Raw genomic sequence first — 20884 nt, forward strand, 5'->3', positions numbered from 1 at the left:
GTTAGAAATTTTCAATTATCATTCCAAAATAGAAAAGGTGGGTCACTCATTCCCAATAACCAATTTGGCTCCATTCCTCCCTTAGTGACAACATGCTGCTAATCCATCCCTTCAGCACGACAGTTCTCGGAGTGTAGTCCCTGACCAGCACCAACTACGGTCACCTGGGAGCTGGCCCCACCCCAAACCTACTGTAGAAGGAACTCTGGGGAGCCCCAGCACGCTGGGTTAGCAAGCCCGCAGTGACTGTGCTGGACGCCAAGTGTGAGAATCACCGCTTTATCCTAGCTAACCAAAATGCTGGCTGACTGACCAGGGGGTCTAGATCTAAATCAAAACCTTCACCTATAAGACAGCTCTAGGGAAAGCCAGGCCCCTTTTTTCTGACTACTTTCTAAAACAAGACTAATATTCCAAAAGCCTTATTAAAAACAAGTCTTAATCTAACCCTTTGTGAAGAGGGCTTACCATACAAACTATCTTGGTCCCTGATTTCTTATACATTACTTATAAGAAAGGACTGAACAGATTTCCGAGGCTGCAAAAGCACTTAACAGCCTTGGAACTGGACAGACTCTGGACCCCCTGCCCAGATACTCCGCAATACCTTCCTCTTCCTATCAGTGTCTGCTTCCTCTGCCACCTCTCTACACGGCAACAACACCTCCAGGCAAGAGAACTTGCGTAGCTTCCAATCCCCACTTTAAATAAATTTTTTGCTATCCTCCTAAAAGACAAGTTTTGATTCTCTACAGAAAAGTAGAGCATGCTACCAAAAAGGTAACATACGAGGTTTCCTACTGTTGAAATGGAGGCACACAGAGCGGAGGGAGCAGAGGGGCGCTGAGTAACTCCCCATGATCACCCAGCACAGCCAGGATAGGATCCCACGAAGCCTGGCTGATAGTGATAGTGAAAGTCACTCAGTCATGTCTGACTCTTTGTGACCCTAATGGACTATACAGTCCATGGAATTCTCCAGGCCAGAATACTGGAGTGGGTAGCCTTTCCCTTCTCCAGGGGAAGGCTGGAGATCGAACCCAGGGATCGAACCCAGGTCTCCTGAATTGCAGGTGGATTCTTTACCAGCTGAGCCACAAGGGAAGCCCTTTATGATGTTTGTGATTATTTCCACTTTCTCATTCCTAATTTTGTGTGACTCTTAAACATTTAAAATAGAAAACACAAGCCATTTCAACAACATGCCAATAATGTTAACAAAGAATGATGTGATTTAAATGAAATAGTTTCTCCTCTCCATTCTGTGTGCCTCTATTTCTAATCTGTAAAATGAGAATAGTACCCACTTTTTATTTTTAATGAAGAGTAGAAGTTAAATGCTTTGAGTTTTTCTTCAGAATAAAAACAAACTTAAATTTTTCTAAAACAAAAAGATACTGACTTGAGACCAAGAGTCTAATGGAGTATTGTCAAAGATCTTAAGTCACCCTCTAGGGAAAAAACTTCAGGCCCATATAGCTTTTTTACAGATGAGCTTCTCAGTTCTTCAAGGAACAGATCATTTAAATTCCAAACTGTTTCAGAGAACAGATATGAACAGCTTCCAAACTATGACCAATTTAACACAACTCTGATACGAAAACCTGACAAAACACACAAAAAAGAATCAAGGATCAATCTCACTATTGATTAGTGAGAAGCAAAAATTCTAAATGAATGCTAGCCAATAAAATCCAGCAAAATATTAACTTAATTTCACAATTACAGAGGTGGTTCAACTGGACAGTAGGAAATCTGAGATAATTTGCCACATAAATAAAACAAAGGAGAAAAAAAATCACAGGGTAATAATACAGATGTCAAGAGGGACTCTGATAAAACCCAACATCCAACAAATGAGGAATAGATTATGTCCCAATTTAACAAGGCTGAAAACCAAAGCTCACATTATACTTAATAATAAAACACCAAATACATCTCTATTTAAATCAGAGACAAGACAGGGATGCCCAAGGGCATAAACATTGGTAGAAATACTGCCAAGGAGAAGACAAAAGTACCAATAATGCAAAAGATAACTGTCTACTAGGAAAAACCTAAGAGAATCACCTGAAAAAGTATTAGAACAAGAGAATTCCATCAAGTGGCCAGATTACTGAAGTGACATATATATGTTAACATCTTTCCTATATCAAAACACCATGAATACATCCAGAAACTTAGAGGGAAAAAAAGGTGTATTACTTATATAAAGAAAACTATAGTATGCTTCTGAGCAACGTAAGACTCATAAAAAGACATAAAAGACAAAGCTTGCATGAACAGGGTAAGACAACTCAGAAAAAAGATAGATTAGTAATACTAAATAAATGCACTGGGCTAACTAATTTGGAAAAGTGTATACAAAGCTAGATTTCTATTAATATAGAAACTCAAGCCAAAATGAATTCTGGATTAAAGATCCAAGGTATAAGGGGAAAAAATATATAATACTCCATTTTGGAATAGAAAAGTATTTCCAAACATAACATAAAACCCAAAAGACATAAAGGAAAACACGGAAAAATCGGCTTCTATAAAAACTGAAAACATCCATTTGGTAAAAACTCAGAACTATGCGGCCATTCTGGCAAGTAAAAAAAGGGGAAACACTTTCCCTCACTAAAAGACTTTAGCTTTTAAAAAAAATTATAACACTTTCAGAAAAAAAAAGTGAGTCACTTCATATTTTCAGGGCTTCTCCGATAGCTCAGTTGGTAAACGATCCACCTGCAATGCAGGAGACCCCGGTTCAATTCCTGGGTCAGGAAGATCCACTGGAGAATGGATACGCTACCCACTCCAGTTTTCTTGGGCTTCCCTGGTGGCTCAGCTGGTAAAGAATCTGCCTGCCATGCAGGAGACCTGGGTTCGATCCCTGGGTTGGGAGGATCCTTTGGAGAAGGAGGGAAAGGCTACCCACTCCAGTATTCTGGCCTAGAGAATTCCACGGACTGTATAGGCCATGGGGTCCCAAAGAGTTGAACACAACTGAGCGACTTTCACACACACTACGCTTGATTTTGCTTCTCTCATCTCACTTTATATGCTTTTTGCTTCTAATTTTTTGTCTTTAGACTTTAGCTTTTAATATGCAAAAATATTAATAGTACAGACCAACAAGAAAAAATGGGAAACAAGACAACAGAAAAACTGACAGAGAATATGAGCAACAGCAAAACAGAAAGGCCCATGAATTTATGACAAGATATTGTGCCTAAGAGAATGGCAAATCAGTAAAAAAAAAAAAAAAAAAAAAAGTATCAGTGTTGGTGAGAATTTGAGGCACAGGGATTCATCTGCTGTTGGTTAGGGTGTAATCTGCATGTTTTGGGAGAGGATCTGTGCTTAAATATCTATGCTTATTAAAAATGTCACTATCCTTTAATCCAGAAATTTCACCCCCCAAATCTCTCCAGCAGATACATCCAGCTATACAAAGATATACACACAAATCAAAAATCAAACGTATAGCATCAAAACATACAGCCATTGGGGCATTAGTCCTATAAATTAAGATACAGCCAAATCAGGGGCTACTCCCCTGCCACACCTTGTGAGAGGAACTGAGAGCTCCATCTAACACGCAACAGCTTCCAACCTGCACTGCTGCGGGGCGGAAAGCACACGTGCACACACATGTATGTGATGGGGGCGCAGGGGAGGGGAGAGGTTATAGTATACTATGTTTAGAAGTCACACACACACACACACACCCCCTCTCTGTGCCTGTACATATACAGACCATCTCTGGCAGGACAGATAAGAAATAGTAGCTGCCTTTGGTGAGAGAATTTGGGAGAACCAAAGGTCAAAAAAAATCCCCACTCCAGTACTCTTGCCTGGAAAATCCTATGGACGGAGGAGCCTGGTAGGCTGCAGTCCATGGGGTCGCTAAGAGTCAGACATGACTGAGTGACTTCACTTTCACTTTTCACTTTCATGCATTGGAGAAGGAAATGGCACCCCACTCCAGTGTTCTTGCCTGGAGAATCCCAGGGACGGGGGAGGCCTGGCGGGCTGCCGTCTATGGGGTCGCACAGAGTCGGATACGACTGAAGTGACTTAGCAGTAGCAGTAGCAGTAAAGGTCAAAAATTAAGGGAGACTAACTTTTCAGTTCTTATCCTTAATGCTGATTTTTAAAAAAATTTGACTTAGTTGTTAAACCATATGCATGATTACTGTCTAAAACCAAAACTGTTAACAAAGTCTTTGACCCAGTAACTTCACTTTTCAGAATGTACCTCACAACCCATGTGGGTGTGCCCACCGGAGGACCGTCGCTGCAGCACCGCCTGTACTAATGGGACGTCAGAAAGAACCCAAATGCTCCTCATCAGGGTACAGGAACTACGGTGCATCATGGAAAACAAGAAAAATCTGTGCCCACTGGCATGGAAAGGCATTTCGTGGTCTACTGTTACCTAAAACAGCAAGGTGTTCATCTCATGTAGTCTAGTTCCATTTCGTATATTAAAAAAGGACCTGTGTTAATATATCTGTACAGAAGCAGTTACCTGTAAGCAGAAGAGGGGCTGCTCTTTTTACTATTTACATTATTTTATAGGAAATCTGCATATCCTTTGTACCAATAATTTTTTTAAACAAAATTACCTTTTAAAAAAAGTTTCTTTGTCCCTCTGTGCATTTAAAATCTTATTCAGCTTAAAATGAACGTGTCTCTTGCTCCCACTATTTGCCCACCACTGTTAGCTCTTCCATCCCAACCAAAGGCCACGGCAACTTTCAAAAATGCCACCTCCCACCCCTTCTTCGCCATCGGCCTCTTTGGGATGGGAGACGGCCGTGCCACAAGTCATGTGGCTTACCGTCCTCACACTGCACGCTTGCTGCTGTCTAAAGACAGACCCCGCTGTACAAAGGAGTGAAAACGCTGGGCAAACGGAGGAACACGGAGCGAGGGAGACATGATCAGCAATGCCCAGGCTGCAGGCAACTCCCAGAACAAAAAACAAGCAAAACAGCCAGAGGTGTCAACAAATAAACTGTAAGAATTCTAGAGATTAACAGCTTCTTAAGAGCCAGAGCAACTGAATAAAAGATAGGTTATTCAATTTGGGGGAGGGGACTCTAATAACAAACCACGACACATGCAACCACTGGGAAACCGAGTATCTAGTGGACGCTGATGACAAAGGACATCCCTTATGTACATGTGACAGTGTACTCTGCCCAGGTATGCCAAGTCCAACTTTTAGGAATACATGAACACACACACACACACACACACAATCAATGGCTCTCCAAATGTGGTCAAGGGACTCAGGTCCTTTCAGGGGTCAAAACTATTTTCATAAAACACTAAGACAATTATTTGCCTATTTTGCTCTCATCCTCTCACAAGAGGCTCTGTGACATTTGACATCACTACAATGGTTAATGAACATTTGTGTTTTAAAATTCTCTTTTAGTATCTAATGTGGCAAATATGGACAGATAATCCACATTTTAAAGAAAACAACTCGATAATTTCTAAGATTACTCAGGAGCCCTGTTTATTTTCGTGTGTGCCTTAAATTCTCCAAAATACCTCTTCGTAACTGGGCATGTGGAGCAGAATGACCAGTGAATCAGGAAGGAACAAACATCAAATCTACCCATGAAGCCTAAACCCAAAGAAATCTCTTCTCAATTCAACTCTAAAACATGCACGCACACACAGACCCCTCTTCAAACACCAGGGACAACAAAATTTTGAGTTCACATTTTCCCTTAATAACACTTCAAAAGAGATAAATGAAATTTGAATGTTTAGAATTACTTCACTTTTACTTCTTCAGTAAAAAAGCCTCTTCTTAGCCAAGCCAGCCGCACGGTTCACAGCTGTGACCCAGCGCCGGCACCAGCCTTATGGGGAAACTGCTCGACCTGACCTCTCCCTTATCTGGCACTCATCAAATTCAAACAGTTCTGCTCTTCTGGAGTCTGCTGCACCAAACACCGCCTAAATCAGGGGCACTGGGGGCAGCAGCTGGCCTCCTCAGCGCGTCCCAGGGGTCGGCGTCTGGTGGGTCAGCCCGTGCTCTGTCCCTTGAAAGTGAAAGTGAAGTCGCTCAGCCGTGTCAGACTCTTTGCAACCCCATGGACTGTAGCCCACCAGGCTCCTCTGTCCATGGGATTCTCCAGGCACGAACACAGCAGTGAGTTGCCATTTCCTCCTCCAGGGGATTTTCCCTACCCAGGGATTGAACCCAGGTCTCCTACACTGCAGGCGGATTCTTTACCATCTAAGCCACTAAGGCAGCCCGCATCCTCTGTCCCTTGTCTGCTCTCATTTTTCCCATGGGCTCTCTCCACCTTGGCATCTGCCTTCCCTGTTCTCCACGTTCAGTTCCTACACTGCACACCAGCTGCAAGGCCCTTCTCAGGAGCAGAGCTCTACGCTGCACAGCCATCGCACCCCCGAGCCAGCAGCTCTAAGTGCCTTACAGGCTCCAGGTAGTGCTAACGCCGCTGGCCTGGGGGCCCATCTGGAGAACCCTTGCTCTGAGTTTCCTCTGGGACCCGAAGCTCTGCCATGCCACCTCTTCCCTGTTAAGCCCAGCAGGAGATAACCAGCTTGGAACCCAGCTTCCTCCTGGTAAAACGGAGGCTGTGGCAAAAGACACTAGGCCAGCTGGCTGTAACACAGGAAGGGCATGAAGAGGACTGCCCTGGCTGGTGGCGGGAAGCAACGGCAGAGCGCCTCTGCCAGGCCCACTAACGCCACAGAAGGCCTACTCCCCGCGAAGCTGCCTCTCAACCACGTGGTCCTATCTCCACACGTTTGTCTTAGAGGTTGAAAACTGGCCCTCGGCTCCCACTCCCCGCCGTGTTCTCAACCATATGACATGCAGGCTAGCCTACCGCTGGCTTCTTCAACAGTTCCCACCTTAAAGACATGGCAGGGATCTGTATGCTGGGAAGGACACAGAATGCCAAATCCATCCCTTTCGAGAAGGAGGGGCAGGAGGAACACCTAGAGGAGGACAGGAACATGCCCCTGGTTAGCGGGACGGCTGCAAAGCACTGACGTTTGCTTACCTTGCTCATGCCTCCGGCCTGTGCGGTGTTCAGCCCTGCATGACTGGCCATTTGCGGTGAAACTTGGGTCAAGGTCTCAGCCAGCACACTGCTTGTGGCCCCCTGCATGGCCGGAGTAGGGTATGGCATCCCAGCTCCCCTTCCTCGGCCAGCAGCCCCAAGAGATCCATTCATGACCTGCGCCTGTCCTTGCTGGGCCTGGTTCATTAAACTGTGGCCAGAGTTACTATTGAGGAGGCCTGGGTGGGTCTGGTTGAAGTTAGCGTTCATGCAGATCCCAGGTCCCGTCTGCGACGTGGCAGGGCTGCTGGTCACCAGCCCCACTTGCTTTTGTGCTTGCGGATTCAGTGCTTGGGAAGCAGGAGGAGTGGGCCCAGAGGTGCTGGCTGCCTGCTTGGGCAGGCTGGGGGCGGAAGAATCTCCCTGGTTCAGAGGGCTCTTGCCCATGGCACCCAGACTGGCCATGTTGGCACTGCTGGGCTGCCCCTGGGCCTGGCTGCCGAGGCCTTGCTGCGCGGGGCTGCTGGCACTCACATTGCCTATTCCTGGGTTGATGCTGGAGCTGCTGCCGCCTCGCAGGAGCTCGGACAGTTGTTTATGTTTGGAAGCAGCATCTGGAACGAGGTTCCCACTGTTTAAAAGGCTTAATTCTCCTCCATTGGGGATCAACTCATCAGGAAGATCATTTTCCAAGTCAAACAATGATCCAAAATCTAGAAATGAAACAGAAACAGAAATGAGAAACTAAGCAACCATAACCTCTCTCCAACTGTCACATGTTACTACAAGCTTAACCTAAAGGGGCGCTTAACACGGTACACTCGCGTGTCTTACGAGCAATGTCAAAATGATCTGAAAGTTCATTTGGGAAAATAAAACAGAAAAATATTTTTCAAATTCTGAAGAAGGGAAAGTTAAACAGAGATGAGAGGAAGGCTATCTAAAATGATAGATTCTATCCTATATTCCAAAACAATAAAGAGTGTGGGGTAAGGCAAATACAAATTAAAGGAATACAATGGAAATTTAACGAGTTCACTTAATTATGATGTTAAAATGCTTCAAGAATGTATGTGTGTAAAACAATAACTGGGCATCAGGTTAGACCAACAGTAATTTGAGAAAATTAAAGTCTAGCTTTAAGTGAATATATATATAAAAGAAGTAAAGTATTAAAAAAAAAAAAAAAAAAGGAAAAGAAAAACTAGCCTTAACAGAAAATGAGATTCCTCAAAGTGCTAAAGCTACAGGAAATAAAGATATATACAGAAATTAAAAAGAATTAAAAGTAAAAGAAAATAGCTTAAAAAGTACTTGAATTATACAGAAAGGGTTAAAGTCAATCTTACATAAAGATGGAAAGCACACCTCCCGAGAATAAATGTGCAACGGATATACAAGCACGTAAGGATCACAAAGGAAGATAAAACAGTAAACCAAAGAGACCATCCTTTGGTAATCAAACATGAAAATTATAGCAACTCCTTTTTTCCAGTCCCTCTCAAAGTAACACTTCTCTTATGTGGCCTATATATGTCATCCCTAGTCCTTCACTGACCACGCACTGTTCAAATAACAACAACCTGGCCATGCGTGCAAGTGCAAAGGACAAGATGTGCAGAAATACAGTCACCGTGGAATTACCTGTAACATCAAAATAAACACAGACTATACTCAGAAGCAGTTTAACCTACTGGTTATCACAGCTCAAGACCCAGACTGCCAGTATCTGGATGCCGGCTCTGCCTCCTGCTCCCCACTTACCAGCTGTGTGACCTTGGTTAAGTCACGTAGGCTTTCTGTGCCTCAGTTCTTCTCTAGAAACTGGGAGTGATAATGGCTACTATACCTCAGAGGGTTGCTGTGAGGACTAAATGAATTAATACATGTAAATCACTTAAACAGTGCCTGCGGGTGCTAAGGGTTCAGAAAGTATTGGCTATTTGTGTGTGCTTCCTAAGTCGCTTCAGTCATGTCTGACTCTGTGACCCCATGGACTGTAGCCCGCCAGGCTCCTCTGTCCATGGGATTCTCCAGGCAAGAATACTGGAGTGGGTTGCCGTGCCCTCCTCCAGGGGGTCTTCCTGACGCAGGAATCGAACCCACGGCTCCTGTGGCTCCTGTACTACAGGCGAATTCTTTACTGCTGAGCCACCAGGGAAGCCCTCAGCTATTATTATTACTATCATCCAATAATAGAGGTTTAATAAGCTGCTGCACAATAGAAACAGGATAACATTATACATCCATTAACATATGAAGACTGTACAAATATAGGAAAATGTTTGTTATATAAAAACATGCAAATGGGAACTGTATGCAGAATGGCACAGAGAGCAAGATTAGCACTAAAGTGCATGCATGTGGGCAGTAGCTGGAAAGTAACCTGCCAAAAATAGGTGCACGGGTAAAATGGGGGGTGATGTGTGCATGCGGCTTATAAAATTTAACAAGCCACTGCCCCTGCCACCAACCACTTTTAGAAAATTGAAACCTTTTTCTCCAAGGTGCAGACTCTTGCGACTGTCTTCCCCAACCAGCTCCTCAGCTGGCTGCCTGGGATGTTCCTTTCAGGAAGGGAAGCGCCTTCCAGTCCAAGGAGCAAAAACCACCAGACCACGTTCCCCATGGCAAGTGACACAGTCCCAGCTATGGAAACGGAAGGCAAGTGGGCCAAGGCATTCTGGAGATGGTTTTCCTTCCCAATGCTAAGGGATGCCCAGAAGATGACCTCCCGTTCTTTACTAGATTTCACCCTGGAACTGCAGCAACGCTCTTCAGCCAGGAAAGGAGACGGGGCTCGCGCGCTAAGGATGGCTGCAGGGCAAACACAAGCACCCAGGTCCATGAAGCCATCTCTAGGCCAACACAGTGATCCTGGAACCACGCCCCACCCCCCACCATCTTCAGACTTCCTGTAACGAGAGAAAATACACTCGTATCACTGAAGCCATTCCAGCTGCAGTCTAAGGTAACTTGCAGCTGAAGGCATCTTGGTATCTTCATCATGTCTACGGATGAAGTTCAAACTCCTTCACTCTCCTCAGCACCTGCTGGGGCACCCGACCTCCCAGCCACAATACCACAAGCCAGCACCTGCATCAGCAAGCTTTCTCCTCTGTATGCACTTTCTCTCAGGCTAGAAAACCTCACGTCCAGCCCTCCGTCACATTCAACAGTAACTACGGAGACTCCTCCTGCAAAACCAACCAGTCCCTTTTCAACCTCCTGAGTTCACTAAACATACATGCCTCATAAGCCACGTCAAACACATACTTAGTTCATCCTGCCTGTGAGGGACTAGACACTCCTTGCACACACACTCTGCTTGCAGAGCCTCTGAGAGCAGCTGCAGACGGCATGAGCCTCGCCTTTCCTCCTGTGTGCTTTACTGTGTGACACCTAAGAACACCCTTACACAAGCGCAGGATGGCTGACAAATTCAGGAAACTGAACACTGATATGGTACTTAATACTGATTGCCCTTACTCAGATCTGGCCAGTTGTTCCCAAAATGTCCTTTATCACATTTCTTTTTCCTGTTGCAAAATCCATTTCAGATAAAGAAGAAAAAAACACACTGCAAAACAATTAAAAAAAAAAAAACCCATTTCAAGATCCCAATACATTTAGGTTGTCATGTCTCTGTCTTCTCCTTTATTCTAGAAATGACCGCCAGGCTTTGTCTTTCATAACTCTGAGATTTCTGAAGAGGGTAGGTCAGTTGTTCTGTAGAGTACCCCAAGGTGGGGTTGCTTCCTCAGGCTCAAGAACACTTAATTACGAAGCGACAACAGGACTCTTGGATACAGAAGACAGCAAAGAGAACTACTGGCCAGAGCTTCCCGCAGGCGACCTCCATGCTCCTGTGCTTTCACGTTTTGGGGCTTCGGGGGTTCCATGCCACGGCTTTCATGCTATTGTGTCGTCCTTAACCTGGAGATTCACTAAGGTCTCCAGACACAAAGACCACGTGAGATATAGTCAAAATAAATGAGAACAACCCTCTAATATAACTAACATTTGTATTTGTTGCCTTCCACATGTACACACATTTCTGCTGCTGCTGCTGCTGCTAAGTTGCTTCAGTCATGTCCGACTCGGTGCGACCACAGAGACAGCAGCCCGCCAGGCTCCGCCGTCCCTGGGATTCTCCAGGCAAGAACACTGTGTGCGACCACAGAGACAGCAGCCCGCCAGGCTCCCCCGTCCCTGGGATTCTCCAGGCAAGAACACTGGAGTGGGTTGCCATTTCCTTCTCCAATGCATGAAAGTGAAAAGTGAAAGTGAAGTCGCTCAGTTGTGTCCGACTCCTCGCGACCCCATGGACTGCAGCCCACCAGGCTCCTCCATCCATGGGATTTTCCAGGCAAGAGTACTGGAGTGGGGTGCCATCGCCTTCTACTGACCACTATTTTAGAAAAATTGAGTGTGTGCATATGTTTAATTCAATGCTTCTTAATCTATGAACAAGAAAATGAAACTCATTTAAACAAAGACAATGGAAGCCACTTATGGCAGACATCAGGTTTCCTTCTTACCTGCCAGGAGGGGATGCAGTGTCAAGCACTAGAGACCAGAAGAAGGAAGTGAGCTACAGATACTGTACATTCAAAGTTTGGAATAGCCTGCGGATGCTCCCGACTGACCCTTCCAAGAGTCCCAAAGCACTTTTCTAGGAGAGGGCGGGCAGGCCAGGACAACGGCAGGTAAATTCAGAACAGATAACCACAGCAAAGTCAACAACAGGGTCCCTAGTCCAGCGTAGGAAGTGGGAGTCAGAAATGGGAACGCAGAAAGAACACTCGCAGGCAGAGCACAGGAGTGCAAATCCTGGCTGAGTCAATCAGCCCCGTGTCCCTGGGCAAACAGCTTAATCTCTGCGTCTTAATTCCCTCAACTGTGAAACAGGGACAATGGTATCCCTGGGCTACGCGCTGAGAGCAGCAAAAGGGCACTTTGCCACTGACACCAGTTATCTTAACGCCATCCTGCACAAAAACTTTACCTTTAAAAGTTCACCACGTGCTGCCACTCTCAAACTGATGCGTATTCTTTTCTGGTTCTGTCTTGCTCTAGTCCCAGGGAGCCCGCACCTTCTACGGCTGTGGCAGGTGTTATGTCTATGCCTCGTTTCTGGTTTTGGTTTTTACTGGTCTGCCACATTGTGTCCACTCTTTCTCATCCTGTTTCAGCACAAGCACATCTCACAGCTGTCTGGGTGCAGGAAGGGTTGACTGACTCTGCTGCGTCCTCACCTACCCAGTCCAAACATGTATGAATACGCTAACAGCCACATACATGATGTACAGTCTCTGTAACAGACAGAAGGGGGTGTGCAGTGCTTGCGCAAGGCAGATCCACACTCACACCATCGCACTTTCCTCACCATTACTCTTCCCTGTTCTCTAGTTCAAAACAAAACATGACACAGGAGAGTGAAGCAGGAGGCTGTTGCAACACAACACAGCTGTGCTTTCCACACACCCAGTGTCCCCACATACAGGTTGGGCAAACACCAGTCTGAATCACCGGAAGTTCCGAAAATTCAAGATTGAGCGCCACCACTTCCAATCCCAGGAGGTTCCTGTCTCTCCACCAAGTCAGCACGGGATGGGCCCAGGAGAGGGCAAAGCTGAGGCTGCAAGAGATTCGAGGTCAACCCGCTTTCCAGGGTCACCCTCAGCAGAAATGAGCCCCGTCACACAGCCAACGGCAGACGCTGTGTCCACAGCCACAGCCACAGCCGGGAACAGGAATTCTCGCCCCCTCGGGACTTTTCAGCTGCACCAAGGAACTCAAGATAGAAAATACACACTTTGGGGAGTCAACCTCCACAAATGACTCTTCATTTGTGGCTGGAAGGCACTGGGAGAAGGAGGGGTGCGGGGCTGAACCTCTTCCCTCCCCGTCTCCACCAGGTCCAGGCTCCCCTGTGCCTTTCAGCTAAGCTGACCCGGGAAAAGCAGCTGCGGGCGCTCAGGCTCCACCACGCCCGGCAAGACTGCGGCATCCGTGGCAGCAGCTCAGGAAGGAGAAAAGAAAGCTGAGCAGACCCGACGCCTCGGGAGCGGAAGGGCTTCACCACGCGGGGCCACGAGGGTCCTCTCCCCTCTGGACCAGAGACCTCAGTCCGGGGACGGTCACACCAAACACTGACCACCCCCCATGCTGCAAGACCCATTCCGATGCATCGCGACCAGAAGGCAGCATTTCACCTTAAGGAATGAACTACTATCAGACACTCTGGAAAAGGCTTTTCATTTTACAAAATCAAATACTTGGCAGGTGACTGACTCAATCTTTCCAGCCAGTAACATCTGAAAAGTTTTGTTTGAAAGGAGTTGTTTCAAATGCATCAGCTAATTAAACAAACCATCTAAAAGACACTTCTTCCCTCAGGTTTTCTGAATTCTCCTCTGTCATAATACCTTATTTTCTTTGAATTGCATTCAGAACCCCAGATCCTCCACATCAGCAGAACTGACTTTTCTCTCAAAACATGTACAAACCAGTTTATTACACTTTGCACTGGCCAGAAGTATGAACTCTTCCACAGTCTACAGATATAATGGGTGAATCTTAAAATCTCCTATCACTTCTTGTTACAGCTCATGAGGCTGTAAAGGCCACGAACACAGGGGTTAGGTCAGCGCCCAGTGCCTCCCACCCCATGCTTAGCAGAGGAGCCGGGACAGCCAACTGCAAGCTGAGAGAACAGGCCTGAGCTACAGGTGATACACAGTATCAATGTTTTTTTTTTGTTTTTTTTTCCCCCCCCCCCCGCCCGGTCTCAGTCCGTTCTCAGAACACGCTCCATCACCTAGTTCCCAGAACTCAGATTGCGCAGTGGTCACGTCATCATCGACCAGGGCTTGCAGGGACCACCCTAACGTCACCCAAATCTTAGCCTAACTGCCTCCCCCTAACCTCCCAGCCCCCGGGTCCCTGGCCCCATTTCGCGTGACACGTTTTCATAATCCTCTCAGGCTCCGGGCCAGCGGCGCCATCAGCCATGGGGCCCGATCATATAAGGAAAATACTGCGGCCTCATCCGGGGGCTGCATCGTGGACCCGGGGGCGACCCTGTCCCCTACGCCACTCTCTACACCCCAAACCTGCCAACCCCCCTGCCCCGCTTCTCACGCCCGGGCCTCTTGGGCGGGTCCAGCCTCCTCGGCTTCCCCCTGGGCTCACAGTATCAATGTTAACAAGTTACTCTGTCTAGCCCAAGAGGGCAAGAGGTAATTTTAAAATCTATTATTATTTTCCTAAAACAGAAACAAAGAGAACAAAATTCAACAATGAATTTTCTTGAAATGTTACATTATTTTGCTCATCCTCCTCTTCACACCTTCTTCCTGCTGCCTCTCTATCTTCCAGAAAACCAGCCAAGTCTATTTCCCTCTCTGGCTACATCTTGGCATCAATGACCCTCTATCCTACCAGTGATGCAAAGATTAAAAAGCATAATGGAGAAGAAGAGATGGTGGTATTGGAAATAAACTACCCAAGAGTTTAGACGCTGCTTTGTGTATGTGCTTCTCTACTTCTGAGCATGAAACTCCCCTCCCAAGGATCTCTCTTCCCCACTTACCCCTATTTCTCTCTGCAGCCCTTTGGCCCCATGAAAAAGGTCTGCTTTCTTTAAAATCTTTTCAGAATTCTCTAGATTCTCTTCAGCATTATTAAATCCATCTCTTAAATCTTTCAAAAGCTGAGCATCTTTATTCAACAACCTTGGAAATTTTTACAAAAAGAATTTTAATTCCTGAGTCAAAACTGGATTAAAATAAAGAAAGAAAGAAAAACCACCTTGATCCAAAAAGGGCCATTCATCCTGAAAAAGCTCACGTCTAAAGCTGAGGAATCCACAGAATGTTAGACATTTTCACAGGGTTTTCAGTCTTAGATGACCTGGAGCCCATTCAAGGCCTCGTCAGTGCATTTATTAATATACTGCTGATCAGACACCAACAACAGAGGCAGCACAGTCTGGGTAGTGAGGAAAGTACCCAGCCAGAGTCTCATTCAGGTCCATCTCTGTCACTTACTCTTGCCTGCTCCCTATGTGTGCTTCCTTAGCTCTAACCTGGAAAGGAAAATTGTACCTGCCTCTAGGATCACTGAAGAAGGAATTAAGTCATACACTGTGTACACAGCACTTAGCCTGGCATGCAGTGAGTGCTCAGTAAATATTAGTCATTATTATTACTGTCACTGCCCCATCTTCCACAGTTGCTATGAAGACTGAATGATACATGCACACCAAGGACCTGGCACCCTATGCCTGGTACAGAGTTCGTGCCAGCAATCGTCTCTTCTGTATGGTAAAGCCCTAATAATCTGACAATTCTACTAGATTTAATGCTCATATTGCTTTGAAAATTCTTAAAGATTATGCAAATAAATAAAGGAACAACTTTCCAACAATGGAGAAATAAATTTTTTTTTAAAAATCTAAAGGAAAAGGAAAAGAAAAAAAGCACTATTTTATTGGCATTTATGCCATTATAAATAAACTTCAGGCATTTAGTCACATTCTTAAAAGATCTAGTCTAACCCTTTTTTTTTTTTTGGTTACAATAACTATTAGGAAATAATTAAAAGCAAATTCTTTCTAAAATCATCTATGATTCAGGCTTCAATATTTAATGCAATACATAAATTAGTAAAAATAAGGTTTTACTTTATTCTGAACAGTGATTTTATATTGAACAACAACAACAACAAAATGCCCTTCCTCAAGACCACTATCTGCCCAAGAGCCAAAGTGGGCTTGGCCAGGCGATCCCCCTCCTCCCAGGCCTTCCTCAGTGGGAGCACGTCCCTGCTCTCAGGCCTTCGTTCCAGGCAGGGATGGTTCACCAGAGACTTGTATGAAAGGATTATAAGATAATACTGAGTGGAAGCTCTCTGTCACACTGGACCCTAAATCAGGAGAGTCCTGGACTTGCAGCCAGCCTCTGACCTCATCTGACTCCCTCAGAAGCCCCAGGGAAGGGGGAGTGCCATTTCCCAGACAGTTTGGGACAATTCACAGTTTCCTAAATGCGGTCTGTGTGCGGCCTCCTTCAGCCCTGAGGGGAGAAAAGCCTTCCTGGGACAAAGGTGGGAAAGAAGGTACTGTCAGAAGGTACAGCCACCATCAGACCAACCATCAACCACCAGCAGCCCCGGAATGGGGACCAGACAGCTTGGCCTGTAGAAAGGGGCTCACTGCTCTCCAGCATCCCGGCAGAGAAGGGCAGTGCTGGCAACCCAGTTAAAAGTCCCAGAGGAGGAGGATGTGGGGGCGGAGCGAGGATTCGGCCTCTGTGGGAGCAACCCCTAACCTCAGGGGCTAGGCCACCTCAGACTACTGGCCACGGCATATGTACAAGCAAGCAGCCAGCCAGAGACGGGTCCCCTGGCCCAAATGCTGGGAGCTGCAGCTGGTAGGCAGCAGTCCCATGTCAGGAGAAAGAAGAACAGCCTTGTTCTGAACTTAGAGGTGTCAGTGTACAACATATGGAAGTGCGTGTGGGCTAGGAAAGAAATGAATGCATTTAGTCTAAAAAGTACACCAACATCCAGACAATGGAATATTATTCAGTTCTAAAAAAAAAAATGAGTTATCAGGCCATGAAAAGACATGGAGGAACCTGAAAAGCACGTTACTAAATGAAAGAATACAATCTGAAAGACTACATACTACACGATTTCAACTATATGACATTCTGGAAAAGGCAAAACTATGGAGGCAGTAACAATAATCAATGATTGCCAGGAGTTTGCTTTTGTTGGTGGGGGGGATAAATTAGAAGGAACACAGGGGATCTGTTGTTCAGTCGCTAAGTGACCCCACGGGCTGGAGCCTGCCAGGCTCCTCTGTTCATGGGAGCTCCTCTTGCATGGGATGTCCCTACCATTCCCTCTTCCTGGGGATCTTCCTGACCCAGGGATCGAACCTGCATCTCCTGCACTATGGGCAGATTCTTGACCACTAAAGCACCAAGGAAGCCCAGGGGATTTTTAGGGCAGTGAAAAAACGCTGCATGACACTCTAATGATGGATACATGCCATTGCACCTTCATCCAAACACACAGAATGTGCCAAGCCAAGAGTGAACCCTAAAGTAAACTATGGACTTGGGATAATTATTATGTATCAACGAGGTTCATCAATCATACCAAGTGTACACTCTGGTGGGGGATGCAGATAATGGGAAGATTATCATGGGTAGGGGGAGGGAGCATATGTGGGTAATCTCTGTACAACCTTCCCCTCAGTTTTGCTCTGAACCTGAAAGTGTGTTAAAAAATTGTCTTAAAGGGGAAAAAAAGGGTATGCCATAAAATTACAGATAAATCACAAATGACCGAGAGGTACAAAATGATACAGAATCACAAGCTGAAGAATAACTTGAGTATTTATCAACTATATTAATAACATACACAAAATAACCAGTGATGTCTATGCTGGGTTTAAGCGTGCTGCTTTTAAAGTTTTAAGGCTCCACCAACACACAAATTCTTGGAGGACAATTTGATGATTTGATCAAAATTACAAATGCATGTTCCTTTCCATCATTAATTTCACTTTGAGGAATCTGTTCTACACAGATACATGTAGCTGAGGAGAGCTATTCATTATGGCACTGATGAGACTGGAAAGCTGACCATCCACCAGTGGGGAACAGACTGAACCAATCACAGCTCCTCTCACACAGTGGGAACCAAGCAACTGCGGAAAGGGAGAGTGGGGAAGCTCTCCACGTGCTGCTGTGTACAGGCAGGCAACCATGTGGACGGGGTGCAGCTTCCAGTAAGAGGACAAAGGCAGGACGGGGGCAAGGGAGCTGCAAACATGCTCTCTGCTCCAAGAAATCACCCCTGAGGAAAGCACCGAGGGGACTGGGGGAGGCTCTCACTTGACGGACTTGTGTCAGTTTTTTAACAATGTGAGTGAACTACCAGTTTAATTAAAGAAACTGATGTTTTTAGGCAGCCCCTGGGGTGTCCAGACCCAGGCGATTAGCTTCAGCCCAGGTGATAACACCTGGAATGCTTCCAGATGCTCCTGGTTCCACTTGCAAGTGTTTACAGTTTGAGGATGAAATCAGAAATGGGTTCAATATTACTTTAAAATATTTTTAGCATTCAAATGAGTTTGAAAGGCAGGAAAATAAAACGTACTGTAAAGAAGGACTTTTCAAAAATACTATCTTTTCTCTAAAGAAATGTGACAATCTACATATAACGTTTTGTACCCAACACAGTGGTAAAATGCACGCTGCTCACGCTGGGAAAGGTGGCATCAGTTCAGTATACTCGAGGAAGCGCTAGTTGGCTGTCAGGTCTTGCAGCTTCAAGCACATCAATGAAGATACCTCTAACAAAAGGACTCTGCTACAATCAGAGCCTGTGGCGAAGGAAGTGATGACTGGACACCACACTAAAACACAATCATATTTTCCCATCCTTGGACAACACCTCTAAGTTAGTTTACATTCTGTTCAAATCATTCCTGCTACAGATCTAAAGGTTTTACAAGAGGGATTAACCAGTTACAAGACGGAATTCCAGTTCTCCCCATTTCACAGATTCTTCTAACCACAAATACTAAAGATGTTTTGCTGTGGGTTTGACTTACTTTTAAACTAGTTTTTCATTTTAAAAACAATATATTTATGCTTTAAAATTTAAAAAAAACACACATTTGGAAGAATACACAGTGAAAGTGGAGGACTCCCATGCCTAAGAAAAACAATTTCCAGGGATTTCCTTCTGAAAATATTCTATGCACGCGTTAGTATATCTTTCTACCCCTAAAAAGGGTCTAATTATCATTTCTGCTCTCCATCCTATTTAACAATTCTGAAATTTATCTTCCATCTTAAATACCTATCAATTTCCCTCACCAGATGTGTGATGGAGAGCTCAGCTACTCCCCTTCTGAAGGACAGCTGCGTCACCGTTAAGGTTCTGCAACATCTAGACTGACTGACTAAATTAACAGAAACGTCTAGGGTAAATATGAATATTCTCAGAAGTCCTACCAAGCCAGAGACTGATTTTTACTTTATCTACTTGGTGCAGAAGTAGGTTGTGTTAAGCTACAGGTATGTGTATGTCAACTAGTAAGGTGGTTAATAAAAACCACAGGTTTAAAGAGTTTTTTCCAGAAACTGGGGAAAAAACCATAAAACAGAACTCTGGTGTCAGCCAGGGCCACGTGATGCGCAACACGACGACAGCAACAAAACCTCGAATGCCCTTTGAGACGAGATTAATCTTTACAACTCCGATTCTTCATATTTATAAAGTGTAGCACAAATACAAAAATCATTCTGTGTTAAGTACAGCGCCAAAACATTTTAACATTTTAAAAAAAGGGATTTTTAGAATGATGCCTGCTCTTCAATTATTAATACTTCTAGCAGCTCTGAGCTATTCATCAGTCTGAAATGCACCTAGACTGGATCAACACACCCATGTGCCACTTGGGGAAGGAGGAGTAAGCAAAGGAAGCTTGTGCTCACGTACACAGTGTGTCTCCTGCATGACACACGAGAAACACTAGCTGCCTATGGGGAGCGGAACTGGTGATTTTGGAAAAAGGAGAGGAAGGCTTTTCACTAAACAGCCTTTTGTACTTTTTGGAACACTATGCAAATGTCACCCAGACAAAAGAATTAAAAAAAAAAAAAAAAACTTTTTTAACAAAAACCTCCTGTGTGTACAAAAATTTCCTAATACCTTAAATAAGAACACTACAGTTGACCCTTGAACAAGGGCTTGAACGGCACAGGCCCACTTAACACACAGATTTTTTTTCCAACAGTAACGACTACATTAAAAAAAATAATAATAAAGACTACATTACTACACAGTGGTTGGTTGAATCTGAGGATGCAGAACCATGGATACAGAGAAACCGCGTTCGGGAGACACAGTGAAGGAACTGGTATACAGAGGGCAAGTTTTTTATGGATTTTTGACTGCAGGGAGGGTTGGCACTCCGACACCCCGCATTCTTCAAGGGTCAACTGTAGTTCTGATTCTTAGGTTGTTGTTCTTAGGGTCTTTTTCCTGCTCCTACAAATACAGTTTGGGGACTGAGCAGGCAACTGTCGGCTTTCACTGCACATATGAACTTCAATGAAAATACACCTGGAAAAAGATGATTGAGCCTCCTGGAGAACAAGTCACAGTCACTTCCTCCAATTACCCTGAATGTGATGGGTTTCTAAAACTTTGAATTGCTTTTTAAGCCCCAAATGGACAGTCTGGATTCCCTGGGCCAACACTGCAGGCTTCCCACGTGGTGACCTTGCCTTCACGTGCCCAGCCTGACTCCCCCTGATTGTCTGTCCTGCTCCAGTGCCCTTCCTCTAAGGAGTTTCCCTGACCAGCCAGCCAGCAGCTCCGGGCTCTTTCCCATCACGACACTGCTTTCAGTCTGTGATTAAGACAGGCAAGGGAGGGCTGCTGGGCTGCCTGACCACACCACCAACCTCTGAGGTCCAAGAAGATGGGGCCACAATGATAGAACCACAGCCAAGCAGTGTCCACACATAGTAAGCACATACAGATAATGTGAATTATATAAGCATTTTGATATTTGTTGAATAAAAGAATAAAGAGGGGTGCAGTTGAGACTGGAGCCCAGGCCCACCAGGGTCGAACGACACTAGCAGTCTCCCCCTCTCAAGAGGCAAGACCACACTGCCTCTAAGTGGCAATTTATTGAATGTAAAAGAAAAACAAAACTGGCTCTTGCAAAAACTTTACTTGCTCAGAAGTGTATACCTCCAGACCACCACACTCGCTATTTATGCCATTCCCTATGCCTG

At 45.3% G+C, this 20884-nt stretch overlaps 1 protein-coding gene and 2 non-coding genes across 4 annotated transcripts in view; all 3 read right to left on the minus strand.

Annotated features, from left to right (window-relative positions):
- CREBBP (CREB binding protein) overlaps positions 1-20884 on the minus strand; it is a 118745-nt gene that overhangs the window by 85183 nt on the left and 12678 nt on the right. For both annotated transcript variants that reach the window (XM_055561577.1, XM_055561578.1), the window contains exon 2: positions 7047-7759. In XM_055561577.1, the coding sequence (XP_055417552.1) occupies positions 7047-7759 (713 nt within the window). The remainder of the gene's footprint in view (positions 1-7046; positions 7760-20884) is intronic.
- On the minus strand, positions 13835-13917 carry LOC129638272 (small Cajal body-specific RNA 18). The gene has a single exon (XR_008707775.1). It is a non-coding gene; the product is annotated as a small Cajal body-specific RNA 18 (non-coding RNA).
- LOC129638278 (small Cajal body-specific RNA 17) lies at positions 13985-14127 on the minus strand. The gene has a single exon (XR_008707780.1). It is a non-coding gene; the product is annotated as a small Cajal body-specific RNA 17 (non-coding RNA).

This window comes from Bubalus kerabau, chromosome 23, assembly GCF_029407905.1.
Source record: "Bubalus kerabau isolate K-KA32 ecotype Philippines breed swamp buffalo chromosome 23, PCC_UOA_SB_1v2, whole genome shotgun sequence".
In the NCBI taxonomy this organism is placed as follows: domain Eukaryota; kingdom Metazoa; phylum Chordata; class Mammalia; order Artiodactyla; family Bovidae; genus Bubalus; species Bubalus kerabau.